The 19,679-nt window shown below is 37.2% G+C and overlaps 1 protein-coding gene across 1 annotated transcript; it reads right to left on the minus strand.

The window, feature by feature from the left end:
* Positions 1 to 10,313: 10,313 nt before the first annotated feature.
* Positions 10,314 to 12,373, minus strand: LOC6576337. The gene is made up of 2 exons (XM_002002292.4): positions 10,575 to 12,373; positions 10,314 to 10,512 (listed from the first exon to the last, which is right to left on the minus strand). Exon 1 carries the CDS (start codon positions 12,235 to 12,237, stop codon positions 10,636 to 10,638), a length of 1,602 nt encoding a protein of 533 aa, XP_002002328.1. The 5' UTR covers positions 12,238 to 12,373; the 3' UTR covers positions 10,314 to 10,512; positions 10,575 to 10,635.
* Between the last annotated feature and the right edge of the window lie 7,306 nt (positions 12,374 to 19,679).

Raw genomic sequence — 19,679 nt, forward strand, 5'->3', positions numbered from 1 at the left:
ACTCTTTTCTAAAGATTTGCCGAAGAAATAATCTGATCAGATGTATCCATTGTTAAAAACCATCAGCGAAATTATGGATTCTGCTCTCATGCTCTCATGCATGATGAAATTAGTCTGATTTATAGACCTGGTTGGGCAAATCAGACGCTTCCCTTACCAAAAAAGCCTACAGGATGAACAGTACTTTCCATAATCTGCCTCAAATGAACAATTATTTTTATAAACATTTGCTGTCATAGGCAGTCATTCATAGTTGTCAGCTAGTTTTTTGTTCCTGCTGCATTTCTTCCATTTGTAATTTATATTTTGGCAAAAAAAAGCGGCTTTTGCTTTTTTAATATCATTTATAAGTTGAATCAATATTAGTCTTATTTAGTTTCAAAATCACAATTACTATTTCTTGGTTAGAGTTGCCTTTTTCATTGAGCCAAATATCACACAGGTCAGCTCATAGTCACCTGCTAAAAATTGATTTGCGCCGGTTGTGCGCAAAAGTGCACATTGAGACAAAGGCACTAAGATCCCAATTGATTACTCTATAACATGCAATTGGAATTACACTGGTGCGCCCTGGTGGCTGTTTTATATGTCTTTGCAAAGTTTAATTTTATTTACAAGAAATGAAATTTGACAACATTTGCTAATTATACAATAAATGATTAAAATAAGTTCAAACATCAATTGGTTTTTAAGCCAACGCATAGTAGAAGCCCTAAAAATTCATATCCTTTTTAAATTTCTCAAAAATAATGTCTGGTCATTGAATAACGATGATTTGAAAATCGGCTAACACAAATTGTAAGCTGAAGGCAAATGCTTTTCGAAGATAACAGCTGACTTTAACAGCTGTTAGGCTTAACAGTGGACTGTTATTCAACATTTTGGGTACAGTACCTTAAAGTTTGGAGTTTTATTAAGATGTTAACATAAAAAAATTATAAATTTTCATACTTCGCAAAAATGACTAAATACCCGAAAAACGGCAAAATTCCCCATAGTGCGTTGGTACTTGCAAAATTAGCTGCATTTGTGTGTAGAGTTTTTTTTTCTGGTTATTTATGTGTGTGTGTGAGTGTGGCTGTGTATGTGTGTTTGTCTCATTGCATTTCATAAAAAGCGTAACACATAACCACAGCACACTTTCAACGCTAGGTGGCGCCACTGGCGCTTGTTTATCAATTTCTCATTTGTGCATGTCCGAGTGTGTGTGTGTGTGGCAGCCACAATGTTCCGTTAGCCTCACTCGGTTTATTTATTTGCTTACTCCGTTGGCCCATAATTCGGAAGTGTAAAAAATATTTTGCATTGCGGTTGCCAACACGTGCACCACGCATCCATCAATGCTTTGTCCGGCAACTGTCACAGACCAAACACGGCCCACGCCCACGGCCCATCGCCCGCCGTCCTGTCACGCCCACACGTAGTCGAATTTTAATTTGCACATCATCGATAAACAGTGAAGTTGCCCAAAACTGCTGGCCAAAGGACAACGCACGTTGGCTGATCTGGCAACGCGTGAGGGACATGCCTCTATAATAAAGAGAGCGTGGGTGTGTTGTGTGGGTGTGTAATTGCTGTGCGTGTGTCGCAATTTTGAAAATAAAGTTATTAAGCAACGCATAAAATGCACTTTGGTTGCCATTTTGTGGAGCATCTGGCAACTGCAGCAAGCAACTAGTTGCCAATTAGTCTGGCAACGCCAAACTTTTGCTTTGTCTATTTCGTACTGATTTCAGCAACAATTTTCATATATTTAATTGGATATTTTTCGGGGGCTATGTTTAAAAGTTTCGCAATTATTGTAAAGTTTAAAATAAAATTATTTTGGCATTACATTTTCGTTAATTAAATTGTTAAAAGCTCATGGAAAACATGGACCGCACTGTAGAGAAGCTTTATATGGTGAATGAGCAACATTCATATATGAAAAGTTTAGCACTTTTTGATGCATTGGACCATTGCCAGACATTTTTTTTTTTAATTTTTTAAAATTAATTTTTTGGTTTATTTGAAGCGTTGAATCTGTACAATGCAAGTACCTTAACAACACAATTAGATTATATATATAGAGCCTAACCTTCTGATATACTCAGGAGGACTTACATGCCAGACATTAAACAATTAAAAATGAAAATGTCGTATGATATAAAATATTATAATATCTACATATTATCAATCAGTGGTTATCATTTAAAATATTATATTATTATTTTGCAAATATTCTCTCTCTCACACACTCTCTGTCTCTCTCTCTCTCTCTCTCTCCCTCTCTCTCTCTCTCTCTCTCTCTCTCTCTCTCTCTCTCTCTCTCTCTCTCTCTCTCTCTCTCTCTCTCTCTCTGTTGAGTTAACCTATATATTATAAGCTTTTTCCACAACTTCCCTTTAGAGTTCTGCTTGCTTCTTCAGTTCCTCATCAACTGATTTAACAATTAAAATAAAAACTTTCTATAGTTATTATTACCATTCTCTCTCACAATTACAACTATCCTTCCCCCACACATTAGCTTTCTTCATTTACTATTATTCTTCTTTCTCTCTCACACACACACACATTGGCTCCCCTCTTTCGCCATTAAGTAATTCCCTGTTTTTGTCTGGATTATTTACTTTTCAAGTATTGCTGTTTATTATTATTAGTTTTATATGATTTCACACCTGTGCTGCAATAATATGCATTAGCATTTGCCTTGCAGCATGGGGCAGCAATAACTTTTGCTGGATTTGCCCGCATTATGCGGTTCTACAGCAATTCTCTGGGATCCCATGCTTCTTGTTGATGTTGCATAAATTGTGGCAAGCATTTATTGTATTTAATGTAAACTTGCCACTTACCACTTGCCACTTGCCACTTGCCACTTGCCAAGTGCAAATAGGCACGCAAGGGCCACGTGTTGCATCTTACACATGAGAGACAGAGAGGGGCAGAAATAGTGTGTGTGTGAGTGTATGTGTGTGTGTGTGTGTGTGTGTTTGTGTTGTTGCTGTTGATGAGTTGATGAAGTTTGCGGTCAAAAAGTTGATGCAATATTGAGCTGAGTTCAAAGTTGAAGGTAAAACTTGCCTTGGACAATGCTATTAAAAGTTGTAGAAATATGGGCGAATTGCAAAAGATTTGTTGAACAAATTCTTAAAAGTTTCGTGTAAACAGCAATTTTAACATATTCCTAAAGCAAATGCAAATGAACACCAAATGAAGAATTGGCAAAGAGTGCCCAAGCACATGCAACTAAAATAATTTACAAACTAATTTTAACTGATAATAAAACGTTGCAATTGAGATTAAGAAAATGCAAAATAGTTTTACATTATCTAAAATTTTATTTATATGCATATTTGACTTGCAGAATAACAATGAAACAAACATTTGCAGAAGTCGTTCAACAGAGCACTAAGACTCTAGATGTTATTGGATATTCCTTGATTATAGAAAATAGAAAACTAAAATTACAGCTAGATTTGTAAAGAATATCAACATCACATCATTTGCCAAAATTTAAGCTTTGTAGATTCACACATCCTTCAGAACTTAAATTGAACAGTAGCGAAATGCCTGAGAGAAGGACAATCAGCAAAACGGAAATTATTATTATAAAGGAATTTAAGTTCAAAACAAAAATATGCAATTTTAAACAAATTTTAAACAGAATCCACAAGGTTTTACTAAAAACTGTTATAAAATAAATCCTTTGAAGCGCACTTAAATTCTAAAACAATTTCAGCAATAAATATTAAAATATTTGCTTGAAACGCAGCATTAAAATTATGAAAAGCGAACGATTGATTTAATATCCCTATGCCACTATAAACACACCAAAATTTACATTGACCCAAAAATTGCAGTTTTCAGATAAAGACAACAACAACAACAACAGCAACATGAATAAAATACAACAAAAAAGATACGCATGAGAATGGGTCCATTAAAAATAGATGTGCGGCCGTTGTGCGGATTTCCAATTGCGTTCAGAGGCACTGCAGCTGTAAGTATATACATATGTATGCAGAGAGAGAGGGGGATATGTATGCATACAAATGTATATATAGTAGATATGCTGCATCAAGTGGCACGCCCACGCGTAGTCAACGCCTTTATTGTTGGGCCGACTCGCACGCACATTTGCGGTTCATAATTTGCGAGCCATTTTTGTTTGTTGATGGACAAAATCAACACATCCAACAGTAACAAAAGCAACAAACAAAGTGGCGGACCACAGAGTGACTGTGAGTGACTGGGAGATACCCTGTAGGATGTGACAGAAGATGGGAAAGGCAGATAAGAAGTCTTTGTTTACATATTTTGTATAGGCTATTAAAGATGAGCAGAAGAAGATGACAAGAAAAGAGAGCAAGAGCAAGAAGACAAAGCTAGTTAATGAATAATGTAGAGACACCCTTCAACTGTAGAAGATGATGTAGAAAGTAATACATAGACATGTAGATGTGAGAAAAGTCTTGCAACTCTTGTATAAATAATATCGCATAATGCAGTCTATTGGCATAAGATGGAAACTCCGCTGAAGAAACTTACATCAAAGAAAAGATGGGGAGAAAGAGAGAAACAAAATCAGTGAAATTTAAAGAGAGCCGCTTATTTTTCCTGTTTAGTTCTTTCTCTTTTTATCGCTCCATCTCTCTCAGCAGAGCGTCAATGACACTCTTTTCCTCTCATCCGCACCAACATATCGAACCAACCAAAGCTCCTCATTTTAGTGATTTGCCCTGCTCTACAGGGTATTTAAATGCAGCTTTCAACTTGAATTTAAATTAAAACGCAAGCGCGACGATGGCAAATTACAGGCAACCAACTATGAATAAATATACAAATAAATACATACATAAATAAACAGGCATACACACAGATATATAAATAGTGCTCGTATAAAATATGAATTTATAAATATATATGTATGAAGGCATGGACTTTATATAGACGATAAATATTGATTGTACGGTCACGTTAATTTCTGCCAATTATGCCCAGCCCAAACACTTATAATATGTGTGTGAGTGTGTGTGCGTGTGTGTGAATGTGAAGCACTGTCTGCAGCTCTTTTATTATTCTTATTATTATTTGCTATTATTTAATATGTCTCCGTAATTATCGAACTCGACCAAATAACATTGGTCGGCTCAAAATGTTTACCGAACATGAAAAATCTTGTACTACTTAAAAATTGTTTTTAAAACATTCTTAAAAATTATAGTATCAAGTAAAAGTTCGTGCACGGTTAGAAGATACTCTGTCTAATGTACATATATACACTACTATTTTATAAACTATTTTCTCGGCTTTATATAATAATATTTTTCATTCACTTACCCTGTTCAATAAAGTTCCTCACATTGTAAGTTCGAAGCCTCAATACAAATTTCGCATTTTCGTTAATTATTCTAAAAGTTAAGTTATTCAAAAGCCGTGTAACTTTGTTGCATCTTCTTCATCGTCTTTTTTTTTTTTTTTTGCATCACCTCTCACATATTTTGTAGCTGCTCGGCGAGCCCATGTTTTATATAAGCATATGTGATTGTCCTCCCGTTGGGTATCTGTATCTTATGTGCCAAACCGCTTGTATTCGTATCTGGGCTGCGTTTCCTTAAACTTTCCGTTGCCATCCGGCAGATGCTCTTCCCTTTGACTATCTCACTCTCTCTCTCTCTCTCTTTCTTTCTCTATCTGCCTCTCTGTCTCTCGCTTGGCTGGCAATTATGAAAAGCAAAATAAAAATAGCATTTTTAGCGCTTGGCTGCAAGTTTCTTCGCACAGCAAACTTTGTCCAAAAAAAAATAAGGGTAAAAAAAAAAAATATGGAAAATAAAAAACGAAAGATATACATATATATGAAAAGGAGCGAAAAAGAAAAGAGAGCGTCTATAGATTTTGTACTGCAAGTTGGGTTACTTGGGGACGGTTTTTGCAAATGACAAAAAATTTTTAGTGTAATTATCTTTTGAATAATTAAAGAAAAACGTTGGCGCAGCTTAACAAGAAGCAGAGCGCTGCGAAAATAGCGCAAAAACTGTGCCAGCAACAGGACCAACAGCAGGACGACAAATACAGCACACACACACACACACACACGCACACAGACTGGATGTTGATAACTAAGGCTGGCATCGCTTTTCGCCTTCTTCCTCATTCCGCCCACACCCACAGCCTGGACATATTTTTAAGTTTTCCTTTTGCCTAATGCCTTGGAGCCCTATAGGGCACTGGCGCTGTCGTGGGCGCCCATGTAGGCGTGGGCGTGGCCATGGCAGTGCCACCCAACTGCTTAGCGTTCGAAGCACACGCGCTGTAATTTGCTTCAAGTTATGCTCATTATGCGCCAATTATTTATGTCAAAAAAAAAAAAAAAAAAAAAACCCAGCCAAAAAAGATTCGTGAATGTTCAAGGGGAAAAATCACGAAGATTTTGCTTTGGGTCGATTGCGAGAAAAGGTAAACCACAACGAAATGCACCGGAATACAGGTAATAAGTGGAAATTCGTGTTAAGTGGAACGAATCTAAATGAAATTTTTCATAATCTACAGCAAGCAGGAAATACTTGACTTAGGAGCTGAACGAGGATTGAAGGAACGTAATGCTCCTTAAGGAATTATAATTAAACATGGACATACTCTATATACGTAAGGGGGAAAAGGAAGTTTAACATTGAGTTGTCGTTTAGCTTTTCGTCTTCAATTTAAATTGTTTAAAAATATCTTTAAAAAATTTTAATATGGTAATCAATATATTCGTCATATTATAATTTCGAAACGAAATTGAAATAAAACAGAAATTATTACACACATTATACTATATTTAAATTTGTATTATTAATTAAGCTTAATGCCATTTCCAAGGCATTATATTTAGAATTCTATATACCACTAAGTAACAAAATAAAAATGCTAAAATTTCAAAAACTCTTTCTTAGCTCTTCTTCAAGCTGCACACCTCTTTATTCTCTGAAATTGAACTCAAGATCCAAAAATCTCCACACATGCTCAAGCTTCTGCAGGAAACCTCTATTTTGCGTCTTAAGAACTAAGCCGAAATGGCATTAAACGTATTTAAATATTTTTTAAAGTTCGACAGGGGTAATATTTTTTCATGGATAAATAACAAGTCTTATTTTATATTTTAACAGCTGAATGTAGTCGATAACCTTAAGAGCTGTATTTATATAGAAAGTTTCTATTAGAAACTTAATAATATAAGAATATAAGACTAGGTAAGATATTAAAGCAAAGCTTATAGGCATTTTCATTTCCTTTTGAACAACCTTTTTAAGAACAGATGAATATTTTCTATCCCATGGCGATCTGCCTGACTATAAAATCGAAAAAATGTATGATTAACAACTTGCTTGGAGCAGGTTGACTTAAATAAAAAAGGAGGTGTTTATCAATTTTACTCTGGTTTATTTGAATTTTCAATATCTCTTTTTTTTTTTTTGTATTAAGGAAACCAGTACAGTACATTATTTTAAAGATTACTTAATTTATTTTAAATCCACGCTTCTTTCATGCTTTCAAAGCAACCCAAACGGAAACACACACACACACACACACACATTCACACAGCTACTCACACACACACACACATCAGCGCAGCTAACGCAACGACTGTGCTTGGGCCTCTTTGTGGGCTCGAGTTTACTGTATGAAATTAATTGTTGAAAAATTGTTGTGCCAAATGCAGTTTCTTAATGATATGAATGAATTCAGAGCATAATAATGGCATGCAGATGCATGAATATGCCAGAGAACAAGTCTTTACGAATTTAAATACGTTTTATGTTTTACTGAAGATATCCAGAATCCGAAATCTAAAAATCAGCTCAGTACCTTAAATGTAAGACTCTGCAAATAATTCTGTTTATAAAGTATATAAAGCCGACAGAAGAAGTCAGACAGACATTTATATATTAATATATAAAGATATTCTGGACAGTCCAAGTCGATCCAGCCCTGCCCACCTGTCTGTCTATTCGTCTGCTCCGTTCACGCATAATTGCAAATTATTGACTGCGTTCTGTTGCAATTGTATATAATTGACTGTAATTAAACTTTTATTACCTCTAATTTATGTATAATTTGATTTCGCTTAACGTAAAAATATCAAAGTCTTTTATACTGCTCTGACATTTGGTTAAATTTTCTGCCATTTGGTCTCTATCTCAGATTAAACTGTTCAGCACAGCCAGTTTGTTTGTTTGCGTGGGAAAAAGACACAGTGACAGAGAGAGAGAGAGAGAGAGAGAGAGAGAGAGAGGGGTGGACGGGAAGAGCAGAACAAAATGAAAAGAAAAACATGCGAAAAATTGTTAAAGCATTTTAAAGAAGAGATTCTTAGAATTGTTTTCAGTGCTTAAGTAGAAACTAGCTAGCAACTGGGATGCTTGGAACTTAATACATATTTTGTTAAGAATGCTTTCCGCCACTGTTTATAGTTTGTGTTTAATTTCGTGAAGCGTTTTTGTTGAGCAAAATGGGTTAAGAGCCGCATATCACAGTCTAGATGATGGCATGGGAAAGCTGGTGCCATGGCGCCTGTCTCCAGTTACACTGTGGATAAGGATGATAAGAAGGAGAAGGAGAAAAGCGATAGGGAGAGAGAGAGAGTAGGAGTAGAAGCAGAAGCAGGAATCGGAGCAACCCGGCGGTCGTTGTCTAGGCGTTGTCCTGTGCAAGTTGATGCCACGCTTGGCACTGTTGACAAGCCATTACTGCAGCTAATTAGAGAAGCGACCCAATGGAGCTGCCAGAGTCAGAGTCTCCAGACTCGTCTCGTCTCGTCTCGACTCGACTCGACTCACTCCAACTCGGTGTTGAGAGCCACTGCCGAATGTGCAACGGTCCAACTGTCCAACTGTCCAACTGTCGGCCTGTCGGCCTGGCCTGGTGTTGCGACGACCTGTCATGTGACATTGTTGACGCCTCGCACGTTACTGTGCGCGCTGCCCCACGGGGACACGAGCTGCTCGATTCCCAGCAGCGCCCTGCGTGGCTCCCACGCTGCATGCCTTGTCAACTTCCTTCCATTTCCAGTTCTCATTTGTGCGGCATTTCCGGTACAATGGCGGGCACAATGGCGGCAAGCCCGCACTCGAGTTGTTTGTTGGCGACGTTTCGCTTTCCGCCGCAACTAAATCATTTGTGGAGAAACTGTCGCCGTTGCCGTCAGCAGACTCTGCTTGCTTCCCATCTCTGTCTCTCTCTCTTTTTCGCTCTCTCTCTCTCTCTCTCTCTCTCTCTCTCTCTCTCTGCCTCTTTCTGCCTCTCACGTTGCAATTGTCTTTCTTTTCAAATAGTTTCGTGTGCCAGCCAGAAGCCAAAAGTTGGCACAGTTAATTCATGAGATTTCACGGTTTATCTCACAGCTCCTGCACTGGACGCCCTTAACACACACTCTCTCACTCTCTCTTTCTCTCTCTTTCTCTGTCTATCTCTGCTCAGTTCTCTTTTAATATTGCTGTGCGTCTTTTCTCTGCTGCGCATAGTTCACAGTTAATTAGAAAACTATTCCGCGTGCGGCGCTTTGCCAACTTTTGAACTCTCCACGCGACTCAGTTCAACTCAACTCGATGCGACGCGACTCGACTTGCCTCGCCTCGCCTCGGCACAGCTCAACTCTCGATTCGAGGCGCCCACGTTTAATTATAATTTCCGTAAAAGTTATGTTTATCCTTAATATATGCATAACCTTGGTCATTTTGTTTAGCTGCCGGCTGCTATTTACCCAGTAAGTTTTCCTTAGCTACACCTGCCTTTGCTGCGCTATTCAATTCAGTTGCCACAAGGCGCCAGGCAAACGGCCAAGGAAATTTCATCATATGCTAACGGAAATGCAATATTATGAAGCAAAACTAGAAACTTATAATTGCAGTTGAAGTGTTTTTGTAAAAACTATTATAATTTATCATTATTATTATTTATCTGTCTGTCTATAATATTTATATCCCAATTATGCCTGATTTATTTAACTGTTTTTGTGCACTTTAAGGAATTTGAAATTATTATATATATCATTTTATTTCTCATATAGAAAACTACTTCAAGCTATCTTGTGTATTAAGCTTTTATATTTAAGCCAAAATTATATTTTAATTTAATAATTCATATTTATGAGCACAAAAGTATATACATATGTATTTTTTTTTTTTTTTTTTTTTTTTTTTATATACAGCAAAATTTATATTCGGCTTTTATTTTTCAACTTCAAACGCAATTAAAATATATAATATTAATTGAAATTAAAAAGAGTTATAGATTTAAAAATTACCTTTTCAAAGAGGTATTTATCTTATAAGAAAACGAAAGTAATATCAAATTTCGTTCTGCTTTAATATTTTTTCTCTAGACAACTCCAACTTCTTAGGAACTTGAACAAACGATGTTTATTAAATACTCATAACTAACTAATTCGCTTCAGCTTGGCCTCTTCATGCAGCTTTCTAATGTCCTAGTAGACTGTCTAGTTAGCTGCTATTTGGCTTCGAACTTTACTGAAACACAATCATCTTTCTATGAATTGTAATAAGATCTATTGATTTGGATCAACTATTAAAATTTAAATAAATATACACCTGCAAACATGAACGTTCATAACTCTCCTCAGCTATTTATCCAGCCCACCCAAGGTCTGCTCTACCAATTCGGACAAAGAGTCAGCTCCACATGCACCACATCGTTATCCACTAAATCTGGGCGCTTAAGCACAAACTCATTAAATTTCGAGCCGTAGAAGAAGAGCTTAACTGGCAATTGGCGCTGGTTGAGCCCACTGTGCAGCTCCTCACGCAGCTGACTCATAATGCTATAGATGAGCTGCCCAGAGAGCAGGACGCAACGCTCCAGATGCAGCACATGCAGCTGCTTGCAGCTGATCAGCAGACGGAGAATCGCCTGCTCTGTGACTTGCTTGCACGACTGCAAAGAGATTTCCCGCAAGTCCTGGAGACTGCAAAGCTTTGCCATGCCATCATTGTCGAGCTGATTGTGATGGGGCAGCGAGAGAATACGCAGCGCCTTCAGCTGAGCCACCAGCTCCAAGTGCCTGGCATCCAATGAGATGCGAGAGCTGCTCTCCAGCTGCAAGAGCTGCTGCGCCTTGTATGTGACGAGCCACTGCAGCAGCTCAAGGCTGGGCGGACTATCGTGCATGATCAGCTGCCGGAGAGCGGGCAGCTTGGCCAGGTACTCCAGGTGCAGAGGCTGCTCCTGGTAGCTGAGCGTCTTCAGTGCAAGTCGCTCCAGACGCTCGCAGCAGTGCTCGTTGGCCAATGCCCGGAATACATCCGTTTGCTCAGTGTGCACAGCCTTGACGCTCAGCTCCCTGAGATGGGGCAAGCAGCTGCAGATGCTGGGCAGGAGCGCAAACTGCAGATCGAAGCAATATAGGAGATCTAATGATTCTATAGAGCTTGGCAGCTTATCCATGTGCCGGCCAGTCAGCATGTCATTGTAGCAGAGATTCAGTGTCTTTAGTTTAGCCAGATGACTCAGTTCCAGCAGGCATTCATCCCTGAGGTCGCAGTTGGACAGCTCCAGCTCCTCCAGCTGCTGCAGCTGACCGAACAGCTTGTGCATGTTGCGCAACGATATGGGACTATATCTGAGGCGCAGCACCTTGAGTTGGCGGCAATGGCTGGCCAGGTATTCAATCAGCCTCTGGTGATGATTGCGCGGTATTTGGCCAACAAGCTGGCTCAGATGCTGGCCGAAAAGCAGCAGAAAATCACGTATATGCCACAGACTGAGCCCCTTGAAGACGCCCAGATTAATGGAGCTGTAGAGGGGCGGACAGCGTTGCAGGACGCGTGCCAGGCTGAGTTGATCCGCAAGCGCTAGATAACGGTATATGCAGAGCAGGCAATCATCATTAAGCCTCATTATGGGCGACATTTGGCAAATGGACCCACAGCGCTCCACAGAGGCCGGCTGACCCCAGCTATAGAACGCCTCCACCTTAACCAGCTGCTTCTCTACCAAATGCCTCCCCTTCAGCAGCACATCCGCTGCATCCCGTGAGCTCTCATACAGAACGTAGCCGTATTTAAATCTCCTGTCAGCCGCCTTCTCTGTCAGCTCCATCTGCAGCACTCTGCCAAAGCTGTTGAAGTAGTTCGACAACAGCTCCGACTCCATCTCGATTGGCACAGCCCGCACAAAGAGTTTCCTTATCTCGATGTTGTCCTCAGTGTAGGCAATGGTGCGGCCATAGAAGGGACGATAGCTAACTTCTGACATCGGCTCACAAGTAATGGATTGATTTATACAAAATATACTGAATTTTTATTGGCATGTGCTTTAACTAGGATATTTGATGGAAAATTTTTATATTTTTACTAAGTGGAGTAGCTTGATTACTGTTTTTTTGAGTTTGAATTAAGTTTAACTATAAAAATCCCAAATTAATTGCTACCAGTTCGACAAGCTAGAGATAATTCGTAATTAAATGGCAAATCATGTGGAAACTTATGCATATGGAATATCTATATATTTAATCTATAACCAATCTCCTGATTGATGAAATATGTTTAGGAATTTTAATAAAGACAGAAAAGGTACAATAACATATGTAAAATAAGAAAATATATAATAATATATAAATATATATTTTTTTCTTTAAACTCTCCTGATTGATGAAATAAGTTTATGAATATTAATAAGTACAGAAAAACTACAATAAACTTTATAAATATGAATAAACATAGAATACCTATACAATTCATGAGTAACTAACAAATCTTATTAAATATTATATATTTATTGATAATAAAGCAGCTTTTGCTTAGACTCCATTATTTATATATTTTATATATACTTATATTACATATATTTAAATATATTTCTGACTTTTATTAAATAAATAGAAGACATATCATCAGATTTCTCCTTCGTTTTAATTAAATTGTATTTTATATACGTGTGCAACATTTTTATACTTTCACTTTTACATGAAACATTCTCTAAGTTGCTCAACTGCTTTGTTTTCAATTCTCGGTTCTCTTTAAGTAAAGAACATTTTCCAGCTCTTCCAGTGGCCACTTCAACCTTGCCTAGCCACTCTTCAAATCTCTTTAATCACTAAGTTGTTCTAGCCACATACATATACATCTACATATATACATTTTTTGACATTCAAGTCTAAGCACTTTTTCATAGTTGTTGGAGATACTTTGTCAGCTTTTAACTGGCCGGCTGGAAATTATTTACAAAACGCTTGAGAGTTTCATGATTTAAAATAATCACATTTACATGATATAGGCCAAAGAGAAAACTAAAAAAAAAAAAAAAAAAAAAAACCAATCCCGCCCTTTACGAAACGCAGTCACGCCATAGCCACGCCCCCTTCTTGTGCCCCTTTGGGCACATTTTATGAAAGTTGAACAATTTGTAAACAAAAATTTTACACGCACTACACCTAAAAAAAAAAAATAGTCGCCCAATCAATTTTGTTGTTTGTCGCTTCAGCTTGTGGCAACAGCAGCAGCAGCAGGAACCGCAAAGTGTTTTTCATTTTACTTCTCAATATTTTTGTTATTTTTGTTGCCCCCCGTTGGAATTTATTGCATGCAGCAACTGATTTGATTAGAAACGCCCATTGCCCCATTGCTGGGGGGCCACGCCCATTGGCTTAGCCTTCAGTTCAACGCTTTTGAGGGCCGCCTAGCCGAAAGCAATCTCTTAATTTGTTTACAAGCTTTGCTTTTGGCCGTCTATTTCGTTCCGATCCGTTCCGTATCGTTTCGTTTCGTTTCATTCCTCATCCTGCTCTAGTTTTGCCGCACTTCTCAAAAAAACCTCAAAAAAAAAATAAAATAAAAATAAAAATAAAATAGAAATACATAAAAAGCCAAAAGAAACGACGCGACGCGACGCTTCGACTCGTTTGCAACATTTTCAGTCGACGCCGGCGCTGCAGTCGCTGCCGCCGTCGCCGTCGCAGTTGAGGCAGCCTGCCTCTGATAGAGATCTTGCTTTTATTTGTTACTTAGCATATTTTCACCTTGAGGGCAAACAATCTTCCACTAGACACACACCCACACACACACACACACACACGTTCATGCACACACACATACATAGATGCTTCTGCCTGGCCGTGAGTAATAAATATTTTTTGCAGCACGCTGCTTGGGTGCCTCAGCTTACAATATTTCCATCTTTTCTTTTTTTTTTTTTTTTTTTTTTTTTGCAAGTTTTGCAAGCCGCGACTCAGTTCAGTTTTTGCCCTTTTGATGCACTCGCATTTGGGACGATGGATAACATAACTTGCGCACGAGATTGGTAACGCTTGCTGGAGATAGAGCAGAACAAGTTTTAGCCCAGTTTAAAAGAGCAAGAGCAAAGCAATGCCATAGGAACACTTCAAAATAAACTTGATTCGCATCTAAAATTGGGTAAAAAAGTCAAGGGTCAAGCCTTTGGCTTGTGCCAAATCGAAACAAAGTTCAAAGGTTGACGTCAAGAAAAACAAGAAAAATAGAAACCTTAAATCAACTCCTACAATTTTGTGGAAAACAGATTTTTTATTTTTTTGCTTTAAAAAGGTTCAAAAATTCAGGCAACAAAATACTTATTTATACAAATACTTAAAGCAATAAAATGCACTTTATTTTTGCTAACATATTAAATAATAATTATTATCTCCGGCAGAGCATAGCATTGATTAATATTTATGTTGCATAACTATGTATGCATAACTAAACATATGACAGCATTTGATATGACATAAGCTTCACTATAATCTAGTTACAGTAAGGTATTAAGCACAATTGATTATTAATTATATAATTATTTACGGCTACATAATGAAGTTATTCAATTAAAATTACAGCGCCTTTGCCAATTTAACTTTATACAAAAATTGAAAGACAAAAACAAAAAAACAATAATAATAATAATAATATATATATTGCATATGTATTTATTACTTGTTTTTTTAGTTATGGAATTTTCCTGTTTTTAGCTTATTTTTATGCTTATTATACTTATTATTTTATGTAACAAAAATTAAATTCCGTATTATATGTTTTTTTATTTTATTATTTGAATTGAAATAAAAAATTGGTTTCATATAAATATTTGAAAATATATAACAAAAAAATGTATACAGAAAATTGTATAATACTTGACTTTAAAATAAAGAATAATCTATTTCACTCATCAATATTATTATTTGAATAACTAATATTTAAGTTTAGGCTAATTAAATCACACAATGCAGCTGCAGCAAATTGCCAATAAATCAAAGTAAAACTAGATTAATATTAATGTTACATAATTAATAAGCAGCCTATTGTGACCTACATATATCAAGAGCAATCGACTAGCCGCACATTAACACGATTGCTTCAAACAATTGCCAACTCCTTCCTTCTTCCCCTGATATAAATTTATGCCTAACCACATCTCATACATATACATATATACACAAGAGCACTCACAATTCAAGAATGAAACTCTTATAAATTTTTCAGTCTGAATAGTCCATTTTGATATGCGTAGCACACGCCCATTGCTCAAGCGAAATCGTGTTTGTAATCTTTACACCTTAGGGTATTACAATCGTCTTTGCTTTGCCAAAATCCACGTGGATATTATATATTTTCATTTTATTCAATTGTCGGCCGTTGACCTTGCCACACAATGTACCAGTAGAGTTTTGTAGATATATATACACATACACATATATATATTTAACTGTATATAGGTAATATATATTTTTTTATTCTGTTCTTTTCACATAAATATATTTACGTGTATTTTTGAATTTAAATGATTGAATTTGGCGTATGCTAAAACAGCTCACAAAGATATAAAGAGCGAGAGAGAGAGAGGGATGGAAAGAGAGAGAGAAGATACTGCTAGGCAGCCATTTGTAAAAATATGAAAATTACCTTTAATATGAAAAGGCAGACAGAGAGTCAAACATATATTTATTTTTTTGCTTTCCACATCTAGATAGGCCTGCTGCTCTGCAGACAGACAGCCAAAGAGACAGAAAGAGACAGACAGATAGAAAGAGAGGCGTTCTATTTTATTTTGCTTTATGCCTTTATATTCTGTTTTGTGTTTACATAAAAGTGAAGTGAGGCAGATTGCGCTCGAGTGCGTTAATCAGCGCTCCTGGGCAGGGATACGGACCAAAGCACGGACACGGATAAGCACCCGGTGGGCTAACACACCCACACACACACAGAGTAGGTTGAGCGAGTTTGGCATCGCGTTTTAAATCAACTTCAGCTGGCAAAGTTTGCGTTGACTTTTCTGTTGCTGCTCAGCTGCTGCCATTGCTGTCGCTGTTGTTGGTCAGGGCACTGACAAAACAGATTATACTGATTTCATGCTGGGGAAAATCAAAAAATGAACGTGCGGCAATTTACATACTTAAGTTACTTCTTCTTTTTTTTTTCGTCCATTTTTTTTTTTTTTTTTTTTTGCTGTTCACGAATTTATTGGCCACATGTTTTGAGCTACCTTCGTGAGTTGTACAATTTGCCTTTTGACAATATGTATACGCATTATACGCACTTCTTCTGCTCCTGCTCCTGCTGCTGCTTCTTTTCTGGGCTGTTTTGGATTACAAGGAATTTCCGGGGATTCCATTTTAATTGAATTTCTTTTTGGCTGTCATTGTTGTTGTTGCTGTTGCTATTTTTGTTGTAGCTGCTTTGCATTTTTTTGCCAGATAATTAAAATGACCGTCGGCCAGTTTGAAATATTTTTACTGTTTTTTTTTTTTTTTTTTTTTTTTTTTTTTTGAATTAGTCAATTTAAAGTTTACTTTTTTTATGACTGACTGATTACAGTCGATAATTTGCATAAAGCAACAAGAGAAAGGAAAGAAACAATCATAATCATATTAGGAGCAGTCGACGTACTTCCATCGACCAAAGTGCACCAAGAAAATGAGTGAGAAATGGCAACTGAAGCAGTTGAGACAAAGTTACATTAGAACACTTAAACACTTAGCTGCTGATGGCGCTGCTGCAGCAGCACTAGAGCGGGAAACAACTCTTCTCACACCCTCTCTCTCTTTCTCTCTCTCTCTCTCTCTCTCTCGTCAGGTCTGGCCAGCATTTTTGTTGCAGCCAACTGTAGCTCCTGCCCGAAGTTGCTCTCATTCCAAACACGATCCAGAAATCAATTTCTCTGCTTTTTAAGCCACTTTTCATCGTTATTTTATTTTGGGTCTCATAAATAAATCAATATTAATTTGATTCCGCTCAAATTGCAGCTAATTTTCAATGAAATACATTTCCATGGGAAGCCTATTAGAACACTAATTTACGCATATTTATAAACATAATTCAAGCGAATTTCATTTACATTATTCAACCAACAAAGCAAAAATCAAATAAAAAATAGCGTCACCTAAGTTCTTTGTAGTCGACTTAATAAAGGAAAGAATATAATAGGAATTTTCTCTTAATATTTTCGTTCAGCAGTAAATGTTGATTAAATATTGAATAAACGTGATTACAAATTTAATTCTTAAGAAATTTACTTTGAATTTATTAGGCAACTATTCAATGGTGAACCCCACCAAATCGCTTTTCAATAATAAAAATACATATGTTAAAATTAAATTAATTTTCATTAATAATAATTTTTGTAAGTGAAATATAATTTAAATAAATGAATTTGAAGAAAACGAATTTTAAAAGAATTTTAAAATACAATTTCATGTAAATATATTTAAATATGACAAATAAATAATCTAAATATATTCAAGCAAAATATTTTTATTCGTATATTTATATAATTAAAAAAAAAAAAAATATTCGTTTGCTTACATACAAAAATTAATAAAATAAAATAATAAATAATTAAAAATGAAAAATAAAATTAATGAAAATCAATTTAACATGATTTTTTATTAATTTTATAAGATTAAAAATTAATTTTTCTTTTTACACAATTTTGCAGTTTTAATAAATATTAAATATTAGTAAATTAAAAGTAACATTCTTTCACTTTCATTAGAGATTCCCTCTTTAATCCTATATATTTATTTATTGATATTTCCAATAAAAACTGCAATAGACAACTTATTTTGGTTAGCATATGGAAAACCATAAAAAATAACAAACAGAAATAAACTTATAAATAATTTTAAACAAAAATATTAATTGATTTAATTCAAATAGCTTCAAAACTTCTGTTATGATAATTTCTGGAACACTTTCTGAGGTACAGGCGTATGAAGAGTTGCAATTGTAGCAGTCTGTTTGTATGTGTGTGTGTGTGTGTGTTTTGCAGATTTCTTGTATACTCGGCATGTCTACTGACATTATCAATGTGTGTTTGTACATGGGTCTGTGTATGTGTGCTGCTGATGCTGCCGCTGCTGCTGCTGCTGTGCAGCTCGCTCTTGTTATTTTTATTGTAACTCTGATTCGCGCTTTATTGCATTATAATTGAATCTTGAAGCGCACAACTAACGCAGGAAACGTTGCCTGACTGCCTGGCTGGCTGCCTGCCTGCCTGCCTGCCCTTCCCGTTTTCCACGGTTATGTCGATGCTTGTGGCAGCTGCTAGCCAGACGCCCGTCCTCTACTTCTTCGTCAGCCCACAGCTGCTGCACTTAATGCCAAGTGTTTAAAAAAAAGGAAAAAAGAAACGAAGTAATATTTACTTACTCCCCCAACCACTGTTAGTCAACCCAGCAAGCCCACTAGCCCACCCACCAGCCAGCCAGCCAGTCAGCCTGCTGGCCATCCATCTATCCATCCATTCATTCAAGCAGCGAGTCATTGCACCGCCCAACGTTCAGCGCATTCACTCACTCACCCCTTTAACTCTCACCTCGTCGCCCGCTCACCTCACCGCCCGCTTACCGCTCATTTTGCTCATTGCCAGCGAAATGCAATAAAAATTGTTTTCCCATAGACGGCGCAGAGCGACGAGCGACGAGCGACGAGCTGGCTAAGCAAATGTTGTTGGAAATGAGCTATAAAAACGGGAAATTGTATTTTACAGTAAATTTTTGCTACACACACAAACTAGCTATAGTCCTCGATCTAACCACGGCCCCTCAGCCCTGCAGCGTTCTGGGGGCGTTCCACTAGCACGTCAACGCCTTTCATGGGGCTGTCGCAGATAATCCGTTGCTGAGTTGGCTTGTCTTGACTTGGCTTGACATTGGCTTTGGGTCGTCGTTCCTTTCCTTGCCCCTCGTTTGCCTTTTCCTCTTCCCGTTTCTTTCTGTTCCTCTCAATGCTCGCGTTTTGTAGTACTCCCTTGCTGCTCCTGCTGCTCCTGCTGCCACTTCATTGCACATTCCCTGCTGATCTGTTGTTGCTTTTGGTCGTGGCTGCGTCTAACGTGGCTTATAAGCTGCCAATATTAAAATGATGACAAGTTTATGGCTAAAAACGGGGCAGCGAGGCGCGGCACAGAAAAATGCAATTCATGGCAAAACTGATGTCTCAGACTGTGGCTTTACTTCTCTTTCTACCATCGCTCCCCACCTCCTTACCCTTCCGCCCGTCCCCCATCCAGCTGCACACAAAATTGAGGCAATGAGAGTTCCAAAGTATTTGCTTCGCCCTCAAATGACAAACGCAAACAACAACAAAAACACGATGAGAAATGGCCACAACAATTTGGCAGCTCCATAAAGAGCTGCCTTCAGGGACTGGTTCAACACTCAGAAGACTCTCAAATGAATCAATAGAAAT

This window comes from Drosophila mojavensis, unplaced genomic scaffold (assembly GCF_018153725.1).
Source record: "Drosophila mojavensis isolate 15081-1352.22 unplaced genomic scaffold, ASM1815372v1 contig_36, whole genome shotgun sequence".
Classification (NCBI taxonomy): domain Eukaryota; kingdom Metazoa; phylum Arthropoda; class Insecta; order Diptera; family Drosophilidae; genus Drosophila; species Drosophila mojavensis.